Source organism: Tursiops truncatus, chromosome 1 (genome assembly GCF_011762595.2).
Source record: "Tursiops truncatus isolate mTurTru1 chromosome 1, mTurTru1.mat.Y, whole genome shotgun sequence".
Lineage (NCBI taxonomy): Eukaryota > Metazoa > Chordata > Mammalia > Artiodactyla > Delphinidae > Tursiops > Tursiops truncatus.
Genome location: NC_047034.1, coordinates 15,776,856 through 15,790,892, shown reverse-complemented (window position 1 = coordinate 15,790,892; position 14,037 = coordinate 15,776,856). Strand labels below are relative to the sequence as shown.

The 14,037-nt window shown below is 36.1% G+C and overlaps 1 protein-coding gene across 10 annotated transcripts in view; it reads left to right on the top strand.

Annotated features, from left to right (window-relative positions):
* Nucleotides 1-14,037, top strand: part of GPATCH2 (G-patch domain containing 2) — a 188,646-nt gene that overhangs the window by 109,005 nt on the left and 65,604 nt on the right. For all 10 annotated transcript variants that reach the window (XR_002173280.3, XR_002173278.3, XM_073800361.1 and 7 more), the window contains exons 7-8: nt 1,747-1,786; nt 8,372-8,442. Coding sequence is in view for 8 of the 10 variants with exons in the window: in XM_073800361.1 (XP_073656462.1) it covers nt 1,747-1,786; nt 8,372-8,442 (111 nt within the window). In the remaining 2 variants the exon portion in view is untranslated. The remainder of the gene's footprint in view (nt 1-1,746; nt 1,787-8,371; nt 8,443-14,037) is intronic.

Sequence of the window (14,037 nt, the reverse complement as noted above, 5' to 3'; positions counted from 1 at the left end):
GGAAGAAAAACAAATTAACTGTCAACTTTAGGAGAAACAAAAAGAAAAATTCAGCAGCACAAAGTATTCATGTAGTCATAATATCTGTATTCACAACTGATTAATTAAAAATGGTGTTATAACTGGAAATAGGGGTTTGAGAGTTCTAAAAGAGCTAAATTTACAATAATAGGAAGTCAATTATTAATGTCTAAAATCAATCGCAAAATATCAGTATAACCATATTCTGTAGAAATACATCATTAAATACCAAAAGAAAAGGCAGAAAGAGTTGGCAGTGGTTTCTCTGAACAGAGCTTAGGGGTCAGGATAGATGAAACAAACACTTATTGTTTATTTATTTTGTTTTAACTGTGTGTATGCATTTGATTTTCTAAAAAATAGTTTTCTTTAAAGAAAAAGGGTACAATCCATAGCAGAGGGGAAATTTATCAGTCAAGTTGTCAGGGAACTGCAGTAAATAGTTAGTTGCTAGTTGGTGATTAATCCACATGTCATTTAAAAATAGCAGTAAGTGTCCATTCCCACAGCAAAAATGGAATCTGACCTGCCAAAGAGCATTACTGTCTATGAGCTTGAGAAATGTTCCGGGAAGAGCATAGACAAAATAAGAGCATATTAATATAGAGGCTGTTTATTCCCAGGTTTTAGTACCACAAAGGAGAATACATAGAAGTGTTGGAGGGAACCAGGAAATGTGCTCTTTCCACGTGAGCCCTTTGTCCTTTGTGGTATGGTGCGCTGAGCACCTTGGGCAAATAACCTAGCATCTGAGCCTCAATCATTCCTGCAGCTGGAACATGAGAATAACCTTGTAAGGTTTTTGTGAGGATGGGAAATAATACATACATGTCATGTGTCTAAAGAGTGCTTGGCACATACCTGTACTCAATATGATGAAAAAATAGATAGCATTAATAATATTAGTATCATTCCCTATGATTGTGGGCTTTTACTGGCTTATTTCCCACAATGTCTCTCTCGATTTCCTGGATGTTTACAGTTAGTTTTTAAGCAGAATACCGGCCAGATGACTGGGCACACAACTAATGATAACTCCTATTGAAAAGGTATCACCAGGTAGACTATTAGAAGCCCAAGTTGCAGCTGGAACAGTATGGGGTGGGCCAGGCAGGGTGAGGCACAGTGCAAGAACGGAACGTTTCAACTGTGCCATGACTTATGTATCTCCAGTGTTGTTGTTGAATTTGTTCTCAGCCAGAATCCAGAATCCCACGGAAGGAATGGGATCAAGGGGCCTTCAGCTGATGCTTTAGAATTCACATCAAGGGCCTTGTGTGACTGTTGCTCGGGACACAGCCAGAGGATATAACATTCTTGTATTTTTAATGTGTTTTACAACTCCAGCAATCAAAAGGTCATCATTTGTTGTAATGATGCTGTAATTAAGTTGTGGTAAGTGATAGCATTTGTAGATTTTATAACCAGAATCGATTCATAAAATGAATACCGTCCCAGCAGTTTATGTTAACATAATTAAATGGAAATGTAATTCTAGCTGAGTTTGCTTATGAAACTGAAAATTACTGGGTTATGAGCACTTTTACATTTCTGTCAAAATTGGTGTAAGTCTAGGATTACATGAAATATCCATTAAAATACAGCATATTTTAAGGCTCTGTTGCTGGTGGCGTATACATTTCTTACAGCACATGCAGACTGATCACGTGAGAGCATGTGCTTTTAGTGAGTTTCCTGCTAACTCCTTTTCTCTTTCCTCTGCAGCCATTGGTTTAGCCCTGGGGCTAGGACAGAGCATGGCCAGGTAAGGAACATTCTAATCCAAAAGGAAGTTACTCAGTCTTTCAAATATTTAACTATCTCCCTTCAAGGTAGTAGATCAGTTTTATGAGAAAGGATAAAGTCCCAGGTTATTTTAAAAGGAGTTCATTGTGCCGGTGCTGATACATCACTAGTTTGTAGGACTTCACCGTTCACATATGTTTTTCGCAAAGTTAAGGTACCAAAATAGTACATATGCTTGAAAAAATTGCTTTGTATTAAACAAGATCAGCCAGCAAGAGAATATTTTTATTTTTGAAGTCTTGAAGGTGATAATGGTTTCTTACAAGCGTACGTTATATTTCTAAGTGAGTTTTTTTTTTAATTTTTTATTAGTTTCATGGCAGCACAATGATGAGTTGACTTAGCAAGAACTTGACATTCATTTTGGTTAACTTTACATATAAAATAAGTAGTCTATCTTCTTTGTTGAATGTGTTAGTTCTCTCTCTGCAGCGTGATAAGGTAATTTAGGGCTTAAAATTTTGATAAGTTGTAAAGCATATATGTTTTAGGCTTTGCATCCTTGTTAAGCCTTTTTTTTCATTATGGATTCTAAGAGTTATTTTTTAAGTGGGTCAATAGTATGATATGTAAGAAATACCTTTAAATATATGCGAATGAAAAGCCTCAAATCCACACGGATCATTTCTTCTGAGGGGTAGGTAGGTAGGTCGGTAAAGAGGAGATTGTGCTTAGTAATGGTAATTGGTAACATTATTTTATGTATTGGTGATGTCTTATTTCTTAAGCTGGGCGGCAGGTCCAGAGTTGGTTGCACATACCATAGTTCCCTTTTCTTATAACAGCAAAGTGCCAAATACTTCATTATAAGCTATACTATATTTCTTAACACACATGAATCTAATTAAAGAAAAATATGTGAATTCAGTTTAATGATTTTTTGTAAACTTGGCCTTTTTCCATGAGAGCAATTTGCACCTTTAAATATATTTCTCACAATAATAGAATATATACCGTTATTTCTAAAGTTTTGGAAATTAACTAGGCTACGTTGCATCCGTAGTGTGTTTGTTCAGAATGTAAAACTTAGACTTTCTGCTTTCCCAAATGGTTCATACCCTCTGTGTAAAATGATCACAGTAAGATTCTGCTTCTAGTAGTAAGTCGCATCAGGGTATAGTTTATCCCCAAATACGATTTTGTAAAGATCATTTTCCACCTTCTAGAATTTGAGAAATACTAAAGTAATGTTATAAATCTGTGCTTTAGATTATAGTGTAACTGGCTGCTTCCAGCCAAACTTTTTTTCTGTCATTAAAAATTAACAAATAGCTAAGAACATATAGAGAAGAAAGTTGACCAATCTTTTTTTTTTTAATTTTTAAATATTTTAGACAAATTTTTGATTCGCCTTTTGGCTTAAACTCTGATATACCACTTCAGATTTTTATCTTGACTAGATAGGTTATTAGTTAATGAACACAGTTGATTCTTGTTGTTTGTAATAGCTATGTTCTATGAGGTTGATAAGAATACTAATGAACGTAGCAAATACTGAAAAATCGCTCCCAGGAAAAATACAAGGTTAGGTTCCTGAGAATCTCTGGTCACAACATTTTCATTAACTAATCCATACATATCCTTATTTGATGTGTGTTTCTGTTTAAAGACACCTCATTTAATACATATTATTGATTCATTAACACTGAACTCATGGCCAGCAGCACTATAACTTATTCCTGAAGGGAGCTTGTCTAATGCACATATTTTCTCTATAAAGCCCATCACAACCTTCGTGCACTGGGGAACACTAGACAGCAGTTCAGCACAATACTAGGAGGCTATTTTAAACAATGAAGATGAGAACAAGAAAAAAATGCAAAAAAACATAGCACTGAACGGACCTCGAAAAAGACACTTGTTTACAGTATGAAAGCTGAAACAAGAAGACAGACATCACCTTGTCAGACCTCAGCTGAGAACATGCGCTACAGGGGACTCAAATTTCTGTCACTCTGTGCATGTCTGCCAATGACTGCTAAAGCACCAGACATATTGATTTTGGTGTCACAAATAAATTTTAGCAAATAGGTGAATTTGCAAGTACAGAACCCATGAATAATGAGGAACAGTTGCACATATATGTGCGTATACAAATACACATGCAAACTACTCATGTTTTGAGGGATAAAATTTTCTTATTCAACTTAGACCTAACTTTAGCACAGTAAGCTATTGGCTAAACCTAGGTCCAAGGTAGGACCTAAATAAAATGCAAGATAAAATGCAAGACCATGAAAAAGTATAAAATCCTTCAATATATTGTTGAATGAATGACTATTAGCATGCATGAACACCTTTTATTTTTCCCATACCAACTTACCAACCTAAAGAAATGATAATATTAACCCCACTTTTGAAATCCTACCCCTCACTGCTTTCCCCACCTTATGATTCCCCTTTCTGTTCTTTAGTGCAAAGTCCCATTTCCATTTACATCATGCATACTCAGCGTTTCTTTATCACACATTCAGTAAATCACTGTTGTCCATCAGCCGTTATCTCTCAGGCACTCTTTATTTCTACAAAAAGAGGTATTTATATAGACAGCATAGCTTTTCCTCTGAGGTGGGTAAAATCTGGGGCAGGAAAGCAGTAACTACAGGATGTTGGTAAATGTTTGAGAAAACCACAGAGAGGGCACCACAGAGGCCACAAAAGAGAAAATTGAAAGGTGGTTCAGTAGTAGAAGTAAGGAGACAGAAGCAGCTGCAGGAAGCCTCATTTTGTGTGTGTGTCTTTTTTAATTCTGAGGATTTTCCTCCTTGAATATCTAATGGTGTGATATTTTTGACTGAGTTTACTAGTATCTTAAGGAGCCACAGGTCATCGTTTAGAGATTACTTAGTACTCCTTTTAAGTTGAGGACCCTGTGAAAGGCCAAGTGTGGAGAGACTTGAAATTCTTTTGTAGACATTTGAGGAGTTACCTGAAAAGTGGCTGCTAATCAGAAACAGTCTTGAGCTTGAATGCCTTCTGAATATCAGGTGGTAAAGATAGGATTGCCGTGGAATAAGTATTCTGCTCTTTGCTTTTTCCTCTTGTGCTAGGAACGTGACACGCACAAAGTAATCTTTTAAAAGTAGCATGAATAGCCACAGAAATTCTCAGCTCCCTTTCTGTCACAGGAGCAACCATGATCCACTTGGAACATTTCTCTTCCTGGTTTCATTCAGCAGATTTTAAAATTGCGTACCTTTTGTAAACCTCACATTGTACTAGGTTTTGTGTTTATGAATGTTCATGTCATTCTTATGTGAGTCATTTTTTAATATACATCTGCAGGTCACTCACTAATAAGGGAATTGTCTCTCCGTTTGGCCTAAGTCCAGCAATCTGAGAGTCAGAAGGTAAGAAGCACTTCGCACCATATTCAGAAGTTCTGTTATTAATCGGAGTTGATGGTGTTGAGTCAGAGCCCTGAAAACTGACCTCACTTGTGACACTGATAGGAGTCCAAGGAAACAGGAAAAGTTAGCAGTAAGAGAAGTGAAGAATCTTTCAAAACCTGATGAGCTACTCTTGCTTATCAGAGCAGAGCTCCAGGACTCTTGTGTCTTTTATCATGAATTCCTGATCTGATGCTCCTCCTACCCCCTGCCACCCTTTTTTTGTTCGTTGGGGCAGAGCAGACACGTGTTGGGAAACTTTCAAATACAAATGTATGTTTTCTATTCAAATAACACTCTGGATTAATTTTTTTCATTTTCGCCCCTTAAAAGATCTAGGTTCCCATATTAACCTGTTAAATTCATGACCCAGAGATCTGTATTTTTCTCTCTGAGCTTGATTTTAAATTTGCAAAGATACACCCAGACTTATAATTTTATTGATAAAATGAGATAATTTTGTGATGACTTTTTAATATAGATGCATTATATTAAATAATTCCAATATTTGTCTCTTTTTATATACAAAGCCCATCAAAACTATAAATTTGAGGAAGAAAACTATAAATTTTTTATATACAAAGCCCATCAAAACTATAAATTTGAGGAACTATAAATTTGAGGAAAATTCTCATGTGAATCTAATAGAAGGAGCTCTAACCTTAGAGTTCACAGAAGTTGCTATCTCATTTTAGTTCATCCAGATGGTGGCCTCCCTAAGAACTAACCAGACCTAGTAGGCATAGCCTAATATTTATTTTGGTTATTATAGTTGCATTTTTAAAAAACTAAACTGTAGAATTCTTTTCTTATTTAAGAACATATGTTTGGGATTTTTTGAGTTCTTTGTTTAAACTGTTTTAACACAAATATAGGAATAGTGTTCACGTATCCATCTTATCTAACAATTAGAAAAGTTAGTTAACTACTACTATTAATTGAAGGTGGAGGTAGAGATTTTATCATGTCACCTCTAGCTATCTGTGTCACAAATGTTGGTTTGTGTATGTTTTTTTACAAAGGCACTAGAATTAGAAATGCCAAAGTAATTAATTTTTTTTTTCAGAAGCAAATTAGCTTTCATGGTACGAAGTGTTTCTACATTGAAACACTTTCAGATTAATGGACTTAAAGATAAATTGTTGCTATTTTCTATAAGTAGTAATAATTAGGTATGGCTTCATCTACATATCAGATACTATATCTCATTCCCTATTTCTTTATCTCATTCATTCATTCACTCATTCATTCAACAAATATTTATTGAACACTAAAAATGTTCCAGGCACTGTGCTGGACCTTGGAGATGCAGGCAGATTGAATAACTAAAACAAAGGGCCAAAGGTGAGCAAGAATATGGTACATGCTCCAAACTGAAAAGTTCAGAATAGCTGGGATTTATCATTTAGAAATAAGGAGCGTAGGGCTTCCCCGGTGGCGCGGTGGTTGAGAGTCCGCCTGACGATGCAGGGGACACGGGTTCATGCCCCGGTCCAGGAAGATCCCACATGCCGTGGAGAGGCTAGGCCCATGAGCCATGGCTGCTGAGCCTGCGCGTCCGGAGCCTGTGCTCCACAACGGGAGAGGCCACAACAGTGAGAGGCCCGTGTACCGCAAAAAAAAGAAAGAAAGAAGGAGCTTAGGTTGGGGGGTAGGAGGAAGCATAATAAATTATGAGTTTAGAAATATAATCAAATTATGAAGGGCCATGAGAGCCTTGTACAAGATTTGGGGGTTTATCTGAAGAGAATAATGTAATCAGATCTAGTTTTAGAATTATTGCCTGCAGTGTGGAGAATGGATTAAATGGGAGTGAGGCTGGAGGCAGGGAGGCCTTTGGAGAGGCTGTTGTAGGTGAGGGAAAATGATGGCCTGGACTGGGATGTTGGTAGTGGGGATGGAAAGAAGCAGATATTTAAGAGAAATATAAAGTAGTCTTATTTAGTTAAGACATTCCTGAAATAATGATCTAACAATGTTCTTTGTGATCTAATTAAGTTATTTTCCTTCTCAAGGATGGCCAAATGTGGCTAGTAATTGATTCTAAATGATGTCATTAAATAGTTCAAAGCAGTTATTTCATTAGAAGTTACTGATATTGGTCAGACAATAACCACTGACAACCAGGCTCATTAATTATAATTGTAGCATTTGAACCATTTACTCGGCACTTTTTATACTCTGGTCATAGTGCTAAGCGTTTGACATGATTTATCTTATTTAACACTCACAGCACCCTTACAGGTAGATATTATTGTTAGCTCAATTTTCCAGGTGGAAACTGAGACTTAGAGACGTTACACAGCTTATAAATGGTAGACCTGTTTTTAAAACCTAGTGACTTGTTAGTTACTGGTATAGCTGGGATTCGAACCCAGATCTTTCCTGCACTATTACTCCTAAGATTTCTATTTTTATTAAGGTTAATTTCTAATATGCTGTACAACTTCTTATTAGCCCAGTCTTGCATATAATCACATTTCTGCATAAATAAGATAAGCTACAGTTTGAGAGTACACACAGCAAAAAGTATTGGCTACTTGGGTTTTTTTCTTTCCAATTAGTTAGGCTAAAGCAAGTGTGAAGGGAAGTGTATGGTGAGGCATTTTGAGGAGGCAGTCAAATCTGTATTTTTTTTCTAATTATATATTTCCAAGCCAATAATTTCTTTGAAAAAGAATGTTTTAAATGTTTCTTTACCATGTTAGGCCAGTAAATACAGAGAAAGTAAGATTAGATCTTTTATGTCATCGTAGGTGACAAAGCCTCGAAAAATTCGTAGCTGAATGCACTGGTAGAAGCATTGGTAAGAGAGGTTGCATTACTTTTACCAGGACCACTCCAGAGAACCAGAATTAGAAGTGAGTCCTAGACCTCCAGCTCTAGGCTGTATATTAAGTGACTATAAGAGCAGTGTAAGCTGTCAGGCAAGCACTGGCAGCTCTTAGCAACATTTTTATAAGTGTGTCAGTGGCATCTCTAGCAAAAGTAGTTGTCTTCGTTTTAAGAAAAACCAGTAAAAAAACAAAAAGAAAAAAAAGTAATGCAAGTGAACAAATAGTGTCCCTCTGAACGAGAAGAATACTTCTCTACTTACAAAATAATATAATGGAAATATTTTTGTTTCTACAACTTTGTTTTAACACTTTGGACAGCATCAGCTTCTGAGAGACAACCGAGCTGAAAGAGGACACAAGAAAAACTGTTCTGTGAAAACAGCCAGCAGGTAAGCAACTTAAAATCGCTTTTTACTCTGATCATTAAATCGTGTGATTTTTTTTTCCATACCAATACGAATATGGTGAGTTATAGCTGGGATGCCTTTGGCTCTGGAGTGCCAGCTTAAAATATTTTATGTATTGTTTATTAGAATCTATTTCAGGATTACTAGTAATGAATAGAAAGATACCGTTCTATTTGTACTTTTTTAAGCTGATGAAAAATAAAGAGTATATTTTTTTTTAACATCTTTATTGGCGTATCATTGCTTTACAATGGTATGTTAGTTTCTGCTGTATAACACAGTGAATCAGCTATACATATACATACATCCCCATATCCCCTCCCTCTTGCGTCTCCCTCCCTCCCACCCTCCCTATCCCACCCCTCTAGGTGGACACAAAGCACTGAGCTGATCTCCCTGTACTATGCGGCTGCTTCCCACTAGCCCTCTGTTTTACATTTGGTAGTGGATATATGTCCATGCCACTCTCTCACTTCGTCCCAGCTTACCCTTCCCCCTCCCTGTGTCCTCAAGTCCATTCTCTATATAAGAGTGCATTTTTAGAAGAAAGGAAAATCTCTGCCACCCATAACTAATGAATTTTAGATCAAGATTTAGAATAATTAGTTTATTTTTTTAATTTTAAAAAAAGAGAATTAATCTTTTCCCCAAAACTTAAATGGTACTTAGGCTTTATGAGACAGCAACATGTATATTTATCTCTAATGATATATAAATAAGTATATAGAAAATATACTCTTTTTTTAAAGTGCTTCTGTGTTCTTACTCATTTTATATTGCTGAGTCGATGTTATATTTTTTCTTTAATAAAAAAAATTTGCCCCAGTTTATTGTTTTAGACAGCGTATTTCCAAATTTTGCATGTGGTGTTTCTGAAGACCTCATTTTTACTTAGGTGAAAATGGCTATCAGAATATTGATCAGAACTACTGCCCTGTGATTTACACTTGCTCAATTTTTAACAAGATAACCGACCTCGGCAGCTGCCTTTGCATCTCCTGGCCTCCCGTAGTTAGTGTGCTGGCCACTGTGTTTAACACTCCCAAGCAAGCAATGTAGCTTCCAAGTACCATGTTGTACAGACTAACCCCAACTGAGAACACACTAGGTATCTGCAGAAGCTAACATAAATCCTATCTAGCATGTCTAATTTAGACAATCAAAAATTGTCAAACATAATAAGTTGACCGTCAGTGATAGTCAACATAAAACTAATATAGTTACCCCTAAGGATGTCAGATCCTGAAATTATAAAGTATGGATTATATAAATTTTATACAGGTTATAAATAATTAGAAATGCCACATTTATAGAAATAAAATAAGCAGGCAACAGATCGCTATTAGAATTGTTCAAGCAGAATTGAATCAAAAGCATATAATTGTTAAAAATGAGAAGTGTGATTGTGAAATGGAGGTACAGCTGAAGAAGTAGGCCAGAATGCAGCATAAAAATACAAGGAGATGGAAAAATGAAAGAGTGGTTAAGAGACCCAGGAAAGATCTAAGATACATTTAAGCTTAGAGGCTTTGATGGAGGGTATAGAAAGGCTGAAAAAAACATGATGCTGAAGAGATGTTGGCTAAGGATTCCCTAAATGGGTGAAAGTTATAAATCTATAGATACAAGTACAGAAAGCACAGTGAATACCAACTAGAATAAATAGAAAGAAATCCATACCTAGTAGTACACTGTAGTACACCAAAAACAAAGAGAAGATCTTAAAAGAATCCAGAGATAAAGGATGAATTACTACAAAGGAATGACAGCTGTACCTCATCAGATTTCTGAGTACTGACAGTGAAACCAGAAAACAGTGGACAAGTCTTCAGAGTACTGGGTGAAAATACATTGTCAGCATAGAGCTATGTGCCTAGAAAAACATCTTTCATATATGAAGATGAAGTAAAAACAGTTTAAGATTTTCAAAAACTAAGGAAGTTTACTACCAACAGACCTTTGCTAGAAGACTTTCTAAGGATGTATTTCAAGAAAAGGATCTCCCCAGGAAAGTCTAAGATGAAAAAATGAATACTAAGCCAATAAGCTGTTAAAGATTTCAGTAAGTTTAAACAACCATTGTTTATATAAGTTGACAGTTATAATATGTAATTCATAGGACTTTTCAAAAGACAATCTAAGATAGTGGAAAATAACAGCATGTTAAATTGGCAGTGTTGATGATTACAGTTCAAGTCCAATCTAAGGTCCTTGAATTGTTTGGGGTGTTTACTTCATTGGTCAGTTAAGAGATTGCTACTTGATAAGACTGTATTAAGTATTCATGGTAAAATGTCAAAAATAACTACTAAGTCAAAAGAAATAGAGTATGTAAATTCCAAGCCAGTTGGCGGGCGTGGGGTTGAATGGAATAAATGACCTCAAAAAATCCATTTAAAAAGTCAATAAAGGGGGGAAAAAGGCATAGACAAAATGGAACACAGAAAAAAAAAGTTAGATAATTGAGTCAAGTCCATGTGTCAGTAATTACAATAAATATTTATGGATTAAATTTGTCAGTTCAAAGCAAAACTAAGCAGATTTAGTTTTTCTTTTAAAATCCAACTATATGTTCTTTCTAAGAGACATACCTGAAATAATGACAAAGAAAGGTGGAAAACTAAAGGATGGGACAGCATATACCAGATATACTATAAAAGAGACTCTCCTACCAGACAAACTGACTTAAGAACAAAAGCCTTAACAAGCTTAAGAAACACATAATTTAATGACAAAAGATTCAACTTACCAAAAAGTTAATAATTTTACTATTGTGTACATTCATTAAAATACACTCAGAAAAATATATAAAGCAAATATTAATAGCAGTGAATGGAGAAACTCACTAACCCACTATCATGGTGCTCCCACTTCAATACAGCATTCATGTTATTGATAGTTTAAGCCATCATAAAATTTGCATAACAGAAAATTAACAAACTTAATGATATTATATAAACCTTTTCACCCAAACTATTAACAAAAACACATTCTTCTCAAAGACACGTAATATTTACAAAAATTGACCACTTACCAGGCCAAAGCTACTATCAACAAATTTTAATGAATATGTATCATAAAGATCATATCCTTTAATTTGAATGTGATTAAGAGAAATCATTGACAAAAATAATTTTTTTAAAGTTTGGAGTTAAAAATACATTTTAAAATAACTCGTGTCCAAAAAGTCATAGTGATAATATCTAAACTTGTGAGTTGCAGTTAGACGGTAATTAAGAAAACTGTACTACTTGAAAGTTGTATATTAGAAATTTGGTCTCAGTTGCTGTTGCAGTCAAGATTCTGAACTATAAGATTACTGATTCTAAACTATAAGAAGATGGCTTCTCTCCTCCAGGGTCAACCCAGGAGGAATTTAGAAAGAGAAAATAAGCAGAAAACTACAAGAAGTCCCCGGTATTAAGGGAAGGGGTGTGCTATTTTGAACTTGTGCTTGTGAGATGGGGGCACACAGGTGTGCTTGTGTGCTTTGACCTGAAGCAAGAGGCAGTTCAGCCTGGGTAAGGGAGAATGAGATGTGAGGAGAACCTTTGGAGTTCTTTTCTATACTAGCTTGTCATTGGCCATGGCCTTGGGACAAATGACATCTGCCCCTTACAGAAAGACTCAGATCTCTGGTCCAAGTGTTTTTTAAGGATAAAGTCAGGGCAGCTCACAGCGCTGTATCTGTGAGGAGCTGGGAAAGCTTGATGGGACTGGATGACAAATTATCTGGTCTTCACTCTGCCCCCTACAAACCACAGAGCTGGAGGATTACAGTTCGCCTTTTCCTGAGAGTGAGGAAAGGGAGCGTTTTTCTGACAGAGGAGTTATTTTATAGAGAGGGGTGTGATGATTGTGGTTTTCTGGTGCCCAGGCCTCTATACTCTTAAGTCAGGTTCATTCACCTCCAATTGCTGAACTGCTTTGGGCAGACAGGGAAGACTGGCCTTTCCCCATAGCATTGCCTGGTAGAATCAGATAATAAGGCATTTGAGGAGAACAGCCTTTTCAAAAAATATATATATATCAATATATATAGGACTTCCATGGTGGTGTAGTGGTTAAGAATCCACCTACCAACACAGGGGACACGGGTTCAATCCCTGGTCCGGGAACATCCCACATGCCACGGAGCAACTACCCACGTGCCACAACTACTGAAGCCCACACGCCTAGAGCCCGTGCTCCATAACAAGAGAAGCCACCGCAGTGAGAAGCCCGTGCACCGCGACGAAGAGTAGCCCCTGCTCGCCGCAACTAGAGAAAGCCTGTGTGCAGCAACAAAGACCCAACACGGCCATAAATAAATAAATAAATAATTTACTTTTAAAAATATATATATATTGGATTACAGACTCCAACAGAAGCAGAAATGTTAGAACAAACAAGTCAAAAGAACTTGATTAGCATAATAAGTATTGGCTAAAAGAAGTACAGGAAGATAACAATATAAAGCAAGAAATAATACAACACACAATTAAGAACCAAATATTTAAGTCTTTTTCAATTTTTCTCAGCAGTGTTTTTTTCATTGTATAGGTCTTACACATATTTTATCAGATTTATCCCTAAGCATTTCACCATATTTTTTGGTGTATGAAAATGTTGCTGAGAGAAATTAAAGATCTGTGTAACTGGAGAGATATACCTTGTTCATGGATCAGGAGACTCAATATTCTTAAGATGTCAGTTCTCCCAAAATTTAGCTCCAGATTCAGTACAATCCAAACAAAAATCTATTTTTTGAGACTATAGATTTCTGAGACTATTTTGTAGAAATTGACAAACAAATGCTAAAATTCATATGAAAATGCAAAGGACTTAAATAGCCAAACTTTAACACTACCTGATTTCAGGACTTAATTTCAAAGCTGTAGTAATCAAGAAAGTGTGGTATTGGTGCAAAGACAGAAAAATAGGTGAAAGAAATATACCCACATATATACAGAGAATTGACTTTTGACAAAGTACAAAGGTACCTCAGTGGGAAAAAAATAGTATTTTCAACAAATGGTAGTGGAACAACTGAATATCCATTTGCAAAAAAAAAAAAAAAAATTTAACTCATCTATACTACATACCATACAGCAAAGTAATTTATAGTGACCAGAAGCAGATCAGCTGTTGCGTTGGCATGGGATGAGGGCCAGGGAGGTACTGGAGGGAAGGATTACAAAGAGGCATTAAGAAACTGTTGGGGTGATGGGTATCTGCATTATCTTGATTATGGTGATGGTTTCACACGTGTATACATATGTGAAAACTTATGAAATTGTACACTTTAAAAGTGGTGAGGGAATTCCCTGGCCGTCCAGTGGTTAGGACTCCTCTGAGCTTCCACGGCAGGGGGCATGGGTTCAATCCCTGGTCAGGGAACTAAGATCCCCATGCCACGTGGTGCAACAACAACAACAACAAAAAAAAAAGTGGTGCATTTTGCTTATGCCTACTACACCTCAATAAAGATATAGGTATAGATATAGATTTTTTTTTTTAAGTAAACTCTTAAGTGGCTTTCTACTTCATTCCAAGTAAAAGCCAAAGTCTTTATCTTGGCCAGCAAGGCCATATGTG